Genomic DNA, 15602 nt, shown 5'->3' with positions numbered 1-15602 from the left:
ATGTGATTGAAAGCAACTTTAGATTTACCCGTCTACTTTCTGTTTATCCTTTTATTGCACTTGTTCAGGCCCAGTTTGTCTCTCTGGTGTAGTTTAACATTCCAAGGCCCTTACAGTCATCAGTGCACCTATCCCAGCTTCAAAGTAAGAGAATGTGAAGAAAGATCCGCCCCCCCAAAAAATCCTTTTTTTTCCACCTTCATGACTACTTTCAGGTCTTTTTGTCTCTGGGACTTTATAAATAGCTGCTCCGAATGATTTTACATTCTTGTGTTGTTTCCACTTAATGCTTTAAAAAATTATTTATTTTAATCCTTTTACTATTCTCAAACTATTTCATTCGATGAGCTCGTAGTGTGTACCAGGACTCAATTATTACAAATACAATTTTAAAAGCTTGAAAGGAGTGTAGAAATGAGCGACTGAACAATAATGTGAAATGCACGATAACAAAGAAACGGCAGCATCTCCAGATCCTGTCGGTGAAACAAGAAAAATAGTTGCTCATTATGCTTCAGATGTCAGAAATAGGTCATCTCATGACGACGATGTCTTCCCCCCCCCCACTCGTAGTTTTCCACCTTCTGGCCGTGATCCCTCATTTTCTCCCACCACTGCCTCTGCAGGAAGTGTCCAGGTGGGAAGAGGCAGATGGGAGCGCACTAACGAGTTGGAAAAGTACTAGTTGCGACTCTCATTACCAACACTTTGCTTCGGGGGAGGCCAAAAACAGAAAGTGTTGTAAATGAGCTGCATGGCTCAGGATCCACTGATTAGAAGTGCCACTATTTCCCTGCTTTGTGTTTCTATATCTGTTCTGTGTTGCCAAGGGTGATGCCCCACCCCCTTCTCACACACACACAGACACTTCATGTTTAAATATTGTGCTTTATTATTACAAACATGTCACTTTCTCCATATATTGCTTTATACAGTCTGGTAAATGATGTGCTTTTTGTCAGAACTGAAAAACACGTGGATACTGAACGCGTTTTTACATTCCGGAGTGGTTTCCGTGTTTAAGCTGTCATTAGTGTGCAATATTGTGCTTCCATGTTCATGATCACAATCATTTTTCATGCTTTCTTCAACGAGTCCTCTCTGAGGAAGTGACTGTACATATTGCTCATGCTTTGAGGACGTCACAACGGGTTTTTGTGTCTTCACCATCGAACGGACGACGTGGTGCTACAACTCTGGAACCTGAACTAAATAGAAAGGAGTTGTATGAGCATGCTAATGTGGTTCAGGGAGGTGGGAATTATACGGGTAGTAAATCTGCATAACAAAGGATGCTGTTTACACTGAGGAACTCGCCCCACTTCATGCACAGATCAAGACCACCACACACTTTGTCCAAGGTTGAGTTTAACAATCTTTTTTTTTTCTTCTTTTTTTCCTTTGTCTCCAAAGTATTGTCACAACAATTTTTCATGCACTTGGGATAAGAGAGCGATGACAAAAAAAAAAATGAATAGGAGCAAAGGAATTATACACAGTTTGATCATTTCATCGGTGTTCAGGGTATTGCGCAAATATTGATTCTGATTTTGTAAAAACGAGATGAACAAAACAAAGCTGGCGTTCTTGTTTTGCGTTGATTGAAAATCTCATCTGGATATCGATTCAATGTTACAATTAGTGTCCATTTTCTATATAGACTGGACACTGTACTGACCACATAGCAACAACCTACAGCACTGAACTGGTGTGCTTGTCTCTCTTCCGTCACGTCTTAGCAAACGGCTCTGGGTTTGAACCTGCTAGTCTTTCGGTTGAGTTTACATGTTCCCCATGTGCCTCCTGTTGATTTGACTTCCCCCCACTGTGCTGTACCAACACATTGTAGATTAACTGGTGACTCATATTGCCCACAGATGTGAAAGTGAGGGTGATTGTCTTTCTCTCCGTGTTTGCCCCGTGATGAACTGGCAGGTGTGGAACATAGATGGTTTGGTGTTTTGTTTTATTTTATTTTTTTGATGGTGCTAATAAATTGTTGATCCTCATATAAAATCGAACACATTTCTCAATTACAAATTCATTAAAATGCTTAAATCTGACAAAGTGAGTAAGTATAAGCCTTTCCCATGCTGTGTGTGACTGCAGCAGTTCACTACTTTGACGTCACATGAAAATCATCACTTGCAGACGAGTAATTTCACACTATATATTAAAGACTCTTCAAACAACATTGAACATTCACACTTCATACCACGAACATCAATTCTTGTGTCATGAGGGCGAGAACCTAACTGAAGTGTGACTCTTGGGTGACAGGGGTGTATGATGTCTGTTTTTTGGTGTCTTCATAGCAGCCGTGCAACATCAGCCCCAGAGGGACTGGATGTCTTAAGGGAAACAGGTTCAAAGGTTGTGTACAAGTTGCTTGATTGTCACTCAACCACAACAGTTAATATAATTCAAAACAAGCTAAAAGGGGCCTATTGTACATCTGAACACTGGTGTAGCTGACTGGATTTGGTTTGATCAAAACCTGGTTTGGTGCTTACAAACAGTGTGGCTCATACTCAAAGGGGTGTTTGGATCATTTTGTTATTTTCGACACTCTCATGTGGGAAACTGTTGCACATCTGAAGTAAAAGGACAGTCAATTTTCACGATAAATTCTAACAATACACGGAATACTACACGGGGAAACGTTCACTGTCGGCTTTCAAGACGACCCTTGAACTGAACTGAGTGAGCCTCACAAAGGTAATAAAAACAGTGCATGTTGTGCTGGATTTGCATTAGATTGTACAGGTATGTGTGATAAAGTGTCTGACCCTCGTGTTGAAGTAGCACAGAGCCACAGGTATCTCTGTGGAAACAGAGCTGCTCATACTTTGATCACAATTGTATTAGAAATCACTTGAGAACATGGTAACATGTCTGTAATTTTTTTTTTTCCAGCACTACACCAGTTTGGAGACATATGGGGAGAAAAAGCTGGAGTATTTGGAGGGGAGGAGGGGTTTCAAACATAATTCATCAGAGAAAATATTGATTGGCTTGCAGCAGACATCCATGGCTCTGTGTTAAAGCAATCCTTTAAATCCTTTAAAACATTTGTCCCGCTTAAATCCTTGGCTTTAAAGTTTGAACCAAACCCCGGAGAGGATCCCTCTTCCCCTCACCCACCCACCTGCTCCCGCCTCATCTATAAAAGACACCAGTTGCTCCGGGTCATGACCAGCATCAGCGGGAGGGTGAGGGCAGCGAGAGACGAGCTCATGCTGGGGGAGGAGCTGGGGCTGCACAGGTCAAACAGACTTCCCTGGAAGTGGATCTTCCTGGAGTCCTGCCTCAGCGTCTCCCAGATGGAGCTGACTTCCTCTTTACAGTCAGACAATGCCGTGAGGGCACATGTATGGAAGGCTTCCCAGTGGCTGTGGCAAACAAAGAATCATTATCATCATCATCATCATCATCATCATCATCATCAGTATCATCATCATTATCATCATCAACACGGTCTGACTCTTGCCAATAATCTATCAGTCAAATGGCTATGATGGGCTTCGTGTAATTCAAGCTTTAATTACCATGGCAACTGCATCAGAGAGTGAAACAGTATCACAGATGATATTACAAGTGCTTTTTTGTATTTTTTTTTTTTCACAGCAGAAGGCTTAAGTGTAAATCTTTGTTTTCGACATACACAGTCGGGGTTTTAAGAGTGCGTGCAGTAACAATGACAGAAAGCGTCCCCTGAATTTTATTACTGCTGCAGCAAAGTCATAAATTATTTAGCACAATAGCTCAGTGTCTCACCACCATCCAATTCCTCCAGTCTCCCTTGCACAGAGAAGTTATTGTGCAACACCAAAATGACAGAATTAACAGACGACGGAAACATGAAACCAAATGTTCTGCTTTTTTCCTCAGTTTCATATAAACTGAGATTATGGGAGCTGCTCTTAGGGAGGACATGCACACCTGACATTGTGAATTATTGCACTCCATCAAACCATATATGGAGCCAAATTGTTGAGCTATTTTCATTTCATTTCACGATGGATATCAGTTGTAGTGTTGATACATGTTATTATATGAATTTATTTCTTGTCCTCTCTAGCCCTAGCCCTCTTCAGTTCTATACAAGCAAGAAAACTCCACTGGGACCGACAACAGACACTGGCTTGTTCACACTGTCACGCTGATATATAAAAAAAAAAAGAAGAAGTTATTATCACCTGCACACTGCTGCCACTCCCCGCTCACTGGTCACATTCTCCTGGTAGTTGTCCATGCTGTCACCCAGCTCCAGGACACACACAGAGAAGTCCTTATAAACGTTCTCACAGCTCACATCTGCAGAGGTCCCTGATGCCAAGAGGGACAGGAACACTGCAGAGACAGAGACAGATGACAACTTTTATGAGCTGCCAAGAGAAAACTACAGTCAGCAAGAGGAATCTGAGACTATTGTATCTCTGCGAGATGTGTAGAGGCAAAATAAATCAGACTTTCAGTGGGACAAGCTGCGTTTTGAATGATGTTGAAGTCACTTCCACACCCTCAGTAGATTCAGGGAGCTCGTACGACCATGCAACCTGTGTGCACGACTCGCTTTCCATGCTTTTACCACTCTGTCATAGTATAATGCTGAAAAATCTATATTCCTCCTGAACTCCATGTTAGATGGATGTCAGTAGGCGGCAGGCTGTGGAGCAGATGTTACCACAGATTGTCTTTCACACTGCAGCCCATGTATTCTTTTTTTTTTTTTTGTCTCACATAGGGTGCAATGTCCTATTATTTACAAATTAGGAGCTAAAAAAACATGGCCTTACTACATTTTTTTGTCAAGCGGACAAAGCAAAATCAAAAGGATTAAATATCAACACAACATAAATGATAGGTGTTAATTAAAAAGTGTTAAAACTGTTTTATTTTGCAGGTGTTTAAATGACCAAAAGCGCGCAGACTGAGTGCAGACACCCAGTATATCTCTCGCGTCTCCGGCTGTACTATGAGCAGTTGGCCGTTGTACAGGTCTCATCAGCACCGATGGAGATCTAAAGAAAGATCCCATCTCAGCAGACACATGATGGTGCGGGGAGATGAGAAAAGATCTCAGATATGCTTTTCTGTGTCAAACTATCCCGAGTGGCTGGCAGCGACGACCGAAAAGCGCTCTCAGATGTCTCTTACCCAAGGCGGAGGCGAGGATTCCTCCGATCTTCGTCGACATGAAAAATCCCATATCATCCCATTTCAAGCTGGGCGGAGGGCGCGGGATGCTGCCGAGGCGCGGAGCGGAGCGGACGGAACCGAGGACGGAGGAGCGGAGCGGCGTTGAGTCACCCGGATCTGATCAGCTGCCCATGTCTAATGTGTGAGTCTCGGTGATGAAGCGGGGACCATCACTTGGTAAGTGCGTGTGTGCGCGCGTGTGAGTGTGTGTGTGTGTGTGTGCGTGTGTGTGCGTGCGCGCAGTCTTTTGCCTGCTCCGGCCCGAGTGCTGACGTTACCTGCCCCCCGGCGCGCGCTGAGCTCATCTACCCTCTCGTGCGCACTGGACAGCTCCCTCACCTCCCCGAGCAGGACCTCCCCACCCCACCCCACCCCACACACCCCCATCCCGCCACAGTCAGGCACCTTTACTCGCCTCAGTGTCGGCATTGCTCCCTCACCGACCATTCGGTGTCAAAGATAATCCCAAAAGTGCGCTCAAATGTTTATGTCAAAAAGAACTAAATGCATGAAATCAATTAATTATTCAACTCGATGTGAAAAAAAGACACGAATGCAAAACATTTTCACAAGATTCAAACATTATTCAAACAAAAAAGCCCAACATACATCTGAATTATTATTTTTTCATTATTGCAAACAATATTTCGTTTAAAAAAGCCTGATTCTAGTACGTTTGATGAATTAAGATTAAAAATACACACACACACACACACACACACACACACACACACACACACACACACACACACACACACACACACACACACACACACACACACACACACACACACACACACACACACACACACACGCCAGTAAACAAAGGCAAGAACCCTTTCACCTCTCTCAGTGATGGAGTGGTTTGCACTGTCAAAAGCAAGGATGTTCAGAGTTCGAGTCGAGGTGGGATTGAGAGTTTTCTTCCCTGCACTTTCATCCCACAGTTTCAATTTGAGGAAAATGGCAACACTGGTGTATGAGGTGGATGCTTTCTGTTTGTGCCAGTTGTGGTCATAACAGGGTTGGGCAGATAAAAACCTGAGCCTATACTGTGGAGGGAACGATAAATTATGCTTAGTTCTTTTCTACATCAGTATATATCTAATCGTGGCTGTTTATGCTCTGCAGTATGCAAATTATAGTGGTTCCTTGCATGTTTAGTCTTTTAATGGGGCCCTAAGGCCCATCAACATAGAACCAGTATGTCATTAACATATAAAATATCTCCATACTCTGTAGCGTATACACGTTTTTCTTGCACATGCATGTTTTTGCTTTTTATTCATTTTCTATTTTAAGTTTCCTTCCACAGTCCAAAAACCTGGATTTCATGTTAATTCCATTCATCTTCTTTTTCTATGCCTCTTTATCCTGTTCAAGGACAGTTAAAGCCACTCCTAGCTGAGCTTAGGCAACCCGGACAGGTTTCTAGTCCATCACAGAACAAACAGACATTCACTTACAAAAATTGTTCCTAGAAATAAATAAATCAAGCACACACACACACACACACACACACACACACACACACACACACACACACACACACACACACACACACACACACACACACACACACACACACACACACACACACACACACACACACACACACACACACACACACACACACACACACACACACACACACACACACACACACGGTATGAATCTTCAGGCTTGCAGAGGTTCAAGTGATTTTTTTTCTTTAAAGGACAAGCTGAATGTTTTATACCCCAGCATAATACCCTACTCTTTCCTCAAGCAGTCCCCACTCTCAGTTGTCACTGCAGTGTTAAATATTCACATTTCTGTCACAGATTTTTGGTTTTTCACTATATGTTACATCACTGCAATGTGTGTGGGCGATAGTCTGTCTCTCTGTGTTCACCCAGGGACGGACCAGCAGCCTGCATCCTGCCTCTCACCCAGTGTTTACTGGGATGGGCTCCATCCAGTCCCCAGAGATCTTTTGGCAAGTGTAGGAAATGGAATGGTGGATCGATGGATTGTACCTTGAGCATAAAGATAGCGATACAATCGATCTCACCACATGTAACAAAAAGTTTGTGCATTACATAGGGTTGATATTTGTTGTCAACCCATATGGGAACAATACGCCATCAAAAGTTTAATCTAGTTACATGTGAATCACTGCTCTTCAATAAATACTAGACAAAAAAAAAAGTAATAAATGCAACCAGCTGCAAATATACACAAGTTCAAAGTGACATAAAACTAAATTTACCAACTTAATATATGTGACATGTTAGAAAATGCTCACTAATTCAATCTCTGTGGCCGTTTCTCAAATCGTTCCTTTACGTCCATATAACAATAAACTGACCTAGAAGACAAACGGTCTCAGAAAGGAATGATCAAATCAAGTAATTTTTTTTAAGCCTTTTATTGTTTTACAAAAAGGTCTTGTTTCACAATGAATGGCATTACATCCTGGAAGACCGCAGCAGAACAGCCAGTAAGGAGTCTGAAAACGCTCCACCAGACCTTCTTACAACCACGAGGTGAAGAGAACAAGCACCCGTAGAAAGGTTGAGAATACTGTCTCGTGGTTTGCTGTACTTGCAGCTGCCATTACCCCACGCCCACTGGAACACGAAACTTCTCCCAGACAGAAAGTTTATCAAACCTCAGGCAAGTCGGGACTGGTTGTTAAAAGCAGAGGGCATCAGTGTACACCGACTGCATGCATTTTTCCTATAGCATGGAGTTGTTGCAGGTAAAGAGATAAGGCACGGTGGTGTTTGGATGGCAGCAAGAATATGAACTCATTCTACAATTAAATGCTTGTGGTTTGAAGCCATAAACCTCATTTAATCCCAATAATACAGACAAAACACTGGCAGCAATGGATTTAAATGTGATTATGGCTTCTTAGCATTCATATGAATGATCTTAAAGGAAAGTTATTTTTCCACATCACTTTTTGTTTCATCTCCTTACAGTTTATTTTTCCAAATCACCTTTCATCCGCATACAAAAAAAAAAAAAAAAAATGCCCCTCTAGAAATGTATTGTCGTCAGGTCCTGTTAGTGTTTAACAAGAACAGCGGAGTCCAGGCTGACCTCTGGTCATGATGCCAGCAGCAACAGCAGCAGCCTGAGGGGAAGTGATCCAGACCAACATTCGGGCCTGGAAATTGAACTCCAGAAACGTTGATCCATAAGATCCATTAAAAAAAAAAAAAAGTTTAAAAAAAGAAAGAAAAAAAAAAACATCAAGTTGGGTTATTGTCGCAAGAGGTTTTGAAAGTCTGCTGAGCAGTTTGACGATTGAGGGAAAGTGACAGGTTTACTGATCTGTCCCAGCTGCCCTCTTGGTTCGTTTCCGTGGAGACGTTTTCGGAGAGGCCTTGTCTGGAAGACACAGGGACAACATCACAATAACAATATGGAACCATCACAACATCAAACAAACCAACGGAAGCCGACGTCGAGTGTGAGAGTTGGGGATAAAAGACGCGGTTTGTTAATGAACCTACTCATGGCGTTGAGAGTCTCCTGAGGAATCCAGCTGATGTCCACGTCACTCATGCCCCCGGTGCCTTTCTCTACTTTCAGAGAAATCCTCTTTTTCTGCAGAGACGACAACACATTGTGTCTTTAATACCAACCAGTAATACCAATTGCCAATCATGCTGCTTGAGTGCATTTACAGTCCTGCCGGTTTGGGAAGCTGCATGATGCATTTCTCAGAATAAGAGGAATGGCGGTGATTTCAAGTAAAACTACTGAGCCGATTGGAAACAAACACACACCGTTCTCGTCTCCAGGACTTGATACACCGCGAAGAGCATCAGAGCTACCAGCCCAATGAGGAAGATGTACATGAACATCCTGCAAACACAAGGACGAACACTTCAAATCCATTCCTACACTGAAGCACAAACAACACGATGAAATGAGACAACTGCTCCTCAATAGCAACCTCGTATTCAAACCTGTGCATTCACTCTCAACAAACTGCCACACCTCTTAGTTTGACATTTTTATTCTTCTTCTTCTTTTTTTTTTTTTTTAGGAGGGATTAGAATGCATTTTATGTTTTTCCAGAATCATTTTCTGATGACAGTTTGTGTGTCTTGCAGCACGATACTGACAACAAATTTCCTGGTGCCAGTTTCACACCTCCTCTTGCAGGTTTTTACATGTGCGAGAGCAGTCTGGAGGAGATGGTATTGTGAAACCGGAGGGAGTTAGATAAGCTTCTAGGAGTGGAGAAATAAACAAAAGCTTTGGGGGAAAAAAACATACATATATATGTATATGTATGAGGGAAAAGGCAGACATATCAGCTTTATGCTTGCACTGTCTGATAATACATTTCAGTGTTGCACAATAACAGTTTAGTGAACATTTCATACACATTTCGAATGGAGTGCATTTGACAGGATATACATTAAAAAAAAAGGCCTCACGTTTCTCCATCCAGTCCTTCTTCCAGCTCAATGATGGTGACAGTCTGGTTGTAAATAGCAGTCTGGTACCCGTTACCCTGATGAAATATTGCAAATGTCCAGTTAGTAAAAACCCAAAGTTTAAAAAAAAAAAAGATTTAATTTAAAAAGTTTTTTTTTTCAATCAGATATCAAGTGAGGATGATTCAACACTAGACAATACTGTTGAAATAGCATGCAAGACTCAGCAGAGAAATAATGTCAGTTAAAGCCCACTCGTACTCCCAATTATACTTAAAAAAAATAAAGAAAAGCTGAAGTTGCATCGTTTTGCTGAAAATGACATTTTGAGAGTTCAACATTCATCAGTGATGACGTGTTTTCAGAAAGGTTATAAAATTCAGTTTTTCAAAATGTCTTTCAGGCAAAAAAAAAAAAGAACTGCAACACATACTTTGTTTTCCAATACTTTTCTAAAACATGTTTTTTTTTTACCTCGGTGTCAAGATAGTTGAGAAGGATGACGAGACCGAAGGGACGCCCGGCCATTTGTTGTGCTGGGATGAAGGAGTACTCGAAGGAGGCTTGCGCCTGGGGCTGGACCACGGTGTTCAGGGGCAAAGCGGTGAACTATGAAGACAAACACATTTGTTTTAATAAGCTATGACATGTTGACTATATTTTCAGAAAGTCGCTGTGTCATCAATGAGAAGGCAGATAGACAGGAGGAAGTCCTGAAACCTGTTAGAAAGCTCAACTAGATTATAAGAAAAGGACATTTTTTTTTCTTAATAATGTGGTTGATGCCATTTGTTTCCGGCCACACTTACATTCTGAATGTAGAACTGGAAGTCTTGAGGGTAACGGAAGGAGGCTTCCAGTGACTGGACGGTGAAATCCTGACTCCCCTTATTGGTGAAGCCCACCAGAAACCTCACGATCTCGTTGGCAGGAAACTCTGGAAGCATTATGAAAACAAATAAACAACAGCGCAGAGTATCGGATGTATAAATAGTACTGCAGCGTTGTATCAGGTCATATGACTCCTCCGTAGTAGTTATTGGTGTTATTATCACTTTGAAAGTCTTTTAACATGACATTCGCCCGTCTTATTTAAAGCAAAGCCGGACCGACCTTCTCCGGTCATGAAGAGGATGGTTGTGTCGGCATCAGAGTGGGAAGTTAACTCTTTATTGGCCTCGTCTTCGTCTCCGTCTCCTTCCTGCTGACGGACACGCCATCACATCGTCACATGACCAGGCACACGTAAACTCTGAGTCTTACCACTGCTGACGGAAGGTACTTTTACATACCGATTGTTGGATTTGATCCTCTTCAACAAGTATCTCTTCATCGTCTTCCTCATCATCGACTGCAGCATCCGGGTCATCGGCGGGGTCCTCAGCAGAGTCCGAGTCGGCGCGGACGAGGCCTGGATGGTCAGAAACCACAGCCAGTGAATATAAATGAATACTGTCTTGAAATGTGTTTTAAACGCCGAAATAAAAAGAGTACGCCATTGGCTGATATCCCCTTAAGAGCAACTTGTCAGTTGTTGTTTTCAGAGTTGTCAGAGTAAAAATGCCTCTTGTTTTTTGTTTGTTGTATTGATGAAAGTCACATTTGTACACAATCTTGTTCCAACTCCACCTTGCACATATTACAAAATAACGGAAGTAATCCTAAATCCTAAAATTAATGACAAATGTCCCACGTTTGTGTTTGTTCATCGTCTGCTGGAATTCACCAATATCCATTTACATCACCGCGTTTCTGGTTGAGATTATCTTCTCAGTTAGAAGAATCCTGATGCAAGGCTTTACATTGTGCCCCATGCGTGCTCGGGATTTCATTATGGGTTTATGTCAATATTTCTAACAAATTTAGGGTTTTGGATCATGCTGTTTGGTTCATTATACAAAATACATGAATGCCTTTTTGACTTCTTAAATTTAAATGCACACGGAGACCACACAAACTCTGCACAAAAGGGAATTTATGAAATTTGTACAATGCAGCAAAAACCACGACACAAAACTATAGGTGGATGGATGTCAGTGTCATTTGGAGGAGTTTATCAACACTAATATTATCTGGCGATGTTCAGTTTGTGGGTTCAGCTGGTAGAGTGGGTGAATGTGCCCAAAAATGCAAAGCACGTTTTATTTTGCGAGTTAAAGGATGTACAAAAAGCAGCAAACACGGTATTCACATGCATAGCTTCAAAATCAAATGAGCTCATGTCACCAACTACTCTATGTAAAACAGCCACGCGTAATAATAAATTCAGTGCATTTGCGTGGTTATAAGAATTTGAAACGGTTCTTATAAAAGCTGCTTCGGATCTTCGAAGATGACTTCCCCTGTCTGGAAACATCTTGGCAACATTGCGGCGTTTTGAAGATGAGGAGTTGTGAATAATGAATGCGCGTCAAACAGCGCGAGACAAACCCACGTTAGCAGTACTCTATGGTGACGTGTCCCAGCAGGAGGAAGCGCTGCTGGCTTTCCTCACATCACACAAAGCTTCACAACTCGTTACAAGTTCAACCTGAGAGAATGAACCATAACGCAGATCGACGAGATTTTTTTTCTTCTTCTCTGTACTTTGAAGCAATCGGCAGCCGTTTGGTCGATTTCATCCATTCCAAAGTATAAGCAACCCTTACTAGTATAAATAAACCCGTGGATTTAAAAACAAACAAAAAATCCGCATCGGATTATGATCAGGTTGAAAAAGGAGTGGTGGGGAGAAGTGTCATGTGGAGCTTTAGTGAACGTGCCACGTCGATGTGTTGGACTATTGACTTTTAAACTGATACCGACGAGAAGCGACCAAAAAATTTAAATCAAAACAAGTCGATTTCGTTCAAACGAGTCGGAGCAGTCTTACCGATGGACATCAGTCCACATGGGAAGGCCAGGAGGAAAAGCAGCAGCAGTTTGGATCCGAAATTAAACATGTTTTCTTGCAGAGGTGAGAGCTGAAGTTAGTAACACATCAGCGTTTGGGAGCGGAGAGGCCGGCGGCGGAGCGGAGCCGCGTCAAGAGGGAGGCGCGTCTGTGTGGGAGGAGCGACTCTGTGAAAGCGGAAGTGGACCTCTTCACCTTTTTTTTCTACTTTACGCACAGGAGGAGCACGAAGATAGTCCTTTACAGGCCACCTTCCATTAGATCGTTTGTAGGTTTATTCGCGGCCGTCAAACGAGCCCACAGTTTAAAAACAAACAAACAAAAAGACGAAGTCAAGTTAGCCTGCAGGGCGGCTCTCGTGTCGGCGGCTGTCAAACGTAAATGTGCAGTGCATTCTATGTCCGCTAATTCATTTCAGAATTAAAGCTCCAAGCAGATCGCCACGAATATATAAATAATGATTGTTTCAAGCGAAAAACGACTTAAATTCGAAAATTGTTTTTAATATTTTACTAATTCAAACTTGAATTGTGTCATTTAAAAATAAACAACTTTAAAAATCGAAAAATTACTAATAGTACTATACTTGATAGTTTCACTTGATTTCAAATTAGAATAATAAGTTGTTATGGGGTCATTACACATGACTTAACTTTTTAAAGTTTTTAGCTTGACTAAATCAGGTTAGAATCGTTCTCTCTCTCTCTCTCTCTCTCTCTCTCTCTCTCTCTCTCTCTCTCTCTCTCTTCCTTTTTTTTTTTTTTACAAGAGTTATATATACGTCATGACAATGTAATTGGTGCTTTTATTCTGAAATAATTCAAAAGACGTCATTCAATACGTTGCATATTTGATCATTGACAGCAGCCAATAGTCGCCGTGCAGGCTCACTTTACTTCATTTTTTAAACTGCGGGCTGTTTATTCCCCAGCTCAAGTTGAAGAAGAGGAGGAAAAAGTACTAAAAACTCCTATTAAATATTGTTGTACTCTTATACTGATTAGACTGTACTCAATCCCTATTTAAACTACTGCTTTTAAAATAGTTCCCATACGAAATAGCCTACAACGTATTTAACTCACCAATGACTCAAAGTACTAGTTACTCATTTATAATCTAAGATGTGTCTTTACTGAAACCAAGCTCCATCAAATATCAAACTAGGGATTTTATAGGGCACTGACAGGTTCTGCCAGCCAATCTCAACACTTCTCACCTACCTACATACCTCTTCATTTACCTACCCAGCTACCTGAGTGCCGACTCACCCACTTCTCGACCTCCCTACCATCTTATCTTACCTTACCTTACTGCCTCTGTACGTAACTCCCTCCTTCCCTTCCTCCCTCCCTCCTTACCTACCTACCTACCTACCTACCTACCTACCTACCTACCTACATACCTACATACGTACCTACCTACATACATACATACTTAGCACCAACCAACCAAGCAAGAAGGAAAAAGTGAAAACAATTCCTCCCTCTCTTTGACACAGACTGACGATTTCCCTCCCTTCTCAACCTGCACTATTATTCATTCAGCAACACAGGTGGCACTTCCAGCTTCCCCAAATGAATGGGCAGGGGGAACCTGCAGTTTTCAACTGCAAAGGAATCCAAATGATTCATTGCTGAACCTGGCAGAGTGAATCCCAAACCATTGAAATATGTCTAATGTTTGCCAATATTTCTTTCATGTGACAATCCACGTTATCTGATTTCAACTGAGTGTTTAAAATAGGTTTCACAGCATGCTGGCCAGACTGTCAACGTCACCCTGTTATCTGCTGCGTATCGATTTACTGATATATCCCATGTGCTGAAGGAATGGATAAGTTCAGAAATCAAGAAAGAGAGGGGTCAAAGATGTGGAGAAGCTGTGGAGAGACCTGAAAACATGTGACATGTGACAGTGATTCATGTTGACATTGCAACCCAGAAAAACCCATCAGGTAAGGAGCTGATTGGTTCACATCTTCACACAGGCATGACTCACTTAGTCACGCTTTGTGGTATTTTTTTCGTCAAAGAACCTTTAAAGGTCTCCCCCCAAAACAAAGCTCATTTAAGGTTTGTTTTACAGTTTCAGCTTCACTTTTCTGGGGATATTATTGTGGGAAAAAATAGGAAATAAATCATCACCATCATTCTCCTGAGCTGAAATGTTAAACGGATAATGGATTTTTTTTTTTTTTTGCTACACTTACTGCTTAGTGTCAGTTTCAGACTTTGCCATGGGCATGTTTTTGTGGCATTAGATAGTGGCTGACAGTACAGGAGAATGAAGAGATGAGTGCCAGAGGCAATTATGCCCCTGCTCCTGACTTATACCCCATTATTATGTGTCGAGTGTCATATTTCCAAGTTTAAATGGTGATTATCATCATGGTTAACAGAATGAAATGAGTCGTCAAACATTCATGCCTGAGATTTGTCACTGTTCTGCCACGTTAATCTTTAATGGGATTCTTTTTTTTAAATGTCTCTTTTTCAAAAGGACCCCTTGATGTTTCCAATTTATTTTCTTTGTTTTGTTGATGTTCTTCTTTACAAACCCCTCCTGCAGAAATACAAAGCTTTCTGCACAGCTGCAAACAAACTACAGAATATGAAAACTCTTGATCGTTTTTTAAAAATGATTAAAAAAATTTTCTCTTGGTTTAATTAAAGCCATTTTCTGGACATCAGTAAATATTGTCTGAACAGGTTCACACATTTCCTACATGTTCCCTCCATGCATTTACTTGTCGAAATAAAGTTTGTGGTTTTGTGCAGAAGCACACATCCTGTTACAGTCCTTTGAAAAAGAAACATGTGCAATGTACACTACGAGGCAGATGCCTGCAGTTCACCGAGCAGCTGAGACACAGCACGACAAAGTACGTTTTTACTTATCTGAATAGAAGTAAACAAGAACGGGACCTGCTTCAAGCATCATTACGATGTCTGACAGTTGCAATAGGACAAAAAGTAAGTGTTATATGTTAATACAACTAAATATTGTCTGAACTCAGAGTTATGTGTGTTGTATGATAAGAGTGAATGCGAAATGTGGAAGTAGTT

The 15602-nt window shown here is 41.6% G+C and overlaps 2 protein-coding genes across 2 annotated transcripts; both read right to left on the bottom strand.

The window, feature by feature from the left end:
* Positions 1 to 3163: 3163 nt before the first annotated feature.
* Positions 3164 to 5212, bottom strand: LOC308129512 (neuritin-B-like; the record flags this gene model as incomplete). The annotated part of the gene is made up of 3 exons (XM_080495455.1): positions 3164 to 3392; positions 4200 to 4353; positions 5161 to 5212. 3 exons carry the CDS (start codon positions 5210 to 5212, stop codon positions 3164 to 3166), a joined length of 435 nt encoding a protein of 144 aa, XP_080351581.1.
* A 2394-nt stretch (positions 5213 to 7606) lies between these two features.
* Positions 7607 to 12648, bottom strand: LOC308128979 (translocon-associated protein subunit alpha-like). The gene is made up of 9 exons (XM_080494706.1): positions 12517 to 12648; positions 10937 to 11055; positions 10758 to 10845; positions 10454 to 10581; positions 10119 to 10253; positions 9645 to 9721; positions 8985 to 9063; positions 8709 to 8802; positions 7607 to 8583 (listed from the first exon to the last, which is right to left on the bottom strand). The coding sequence occupies exons 1-9, from the start codon at positions 12584 to 12586 to the stop codon at positions 8519 to 8521; spliced, it is 855 nt and encodes a 284-aa protein (XP_080350832.1). The 5' UTR covers positions 12587 to 12648; the 3' UTR covers positions 7607 to 8518.
* Between the last annotated feature and the right edge of the window lie 2954 nt (positions 12649 to 15602).

Source organism: Blennius ocellaris (genome assembly GCF_963422515.1).
Source record: "Blennius ocellaris genome assembly, chromosome: 4".
In the NCBI taxonomy this organism is placed as follows: domain Eukaryota; kingdom Metazoa; phylum Chordata; class Actinopteri; order Blenniiformes; family Blenniidae; genus Blennius; species Blennius ocellaris.
This window is presented reverse-complemented; position numbering and strand designations above follow the sequence as displayed.

What these genes read in the sequence shown, in the direction of transcription:
- LOC308128979 (XM_080494706.1), bottom strand. Translation starts at nt 12,586, where the DNA reads ATGTTTAATTTCGGATCCAAACTGCTGCTGCTTTTCCTCCTGGCCTTC. An exon ending in CCTCTTCATGACCGGAGAAG is followed by an intron (nt 10,582 to 10,757) that starts GTCGGTCCGGCT and finishes TAATGCTTCCAG; the next exon opens with AGTTTCCTGCCAACGAGATC. An exon ending in AAGTCCTGGAGACGAGAACG is followed by an intron (nt 8,803 to 8,984) that starts GTGTGTGTTTGT and finishes TCGTCTCTGCAG; the next exon opens with AAAAAGAGGATTTCTCTGAA.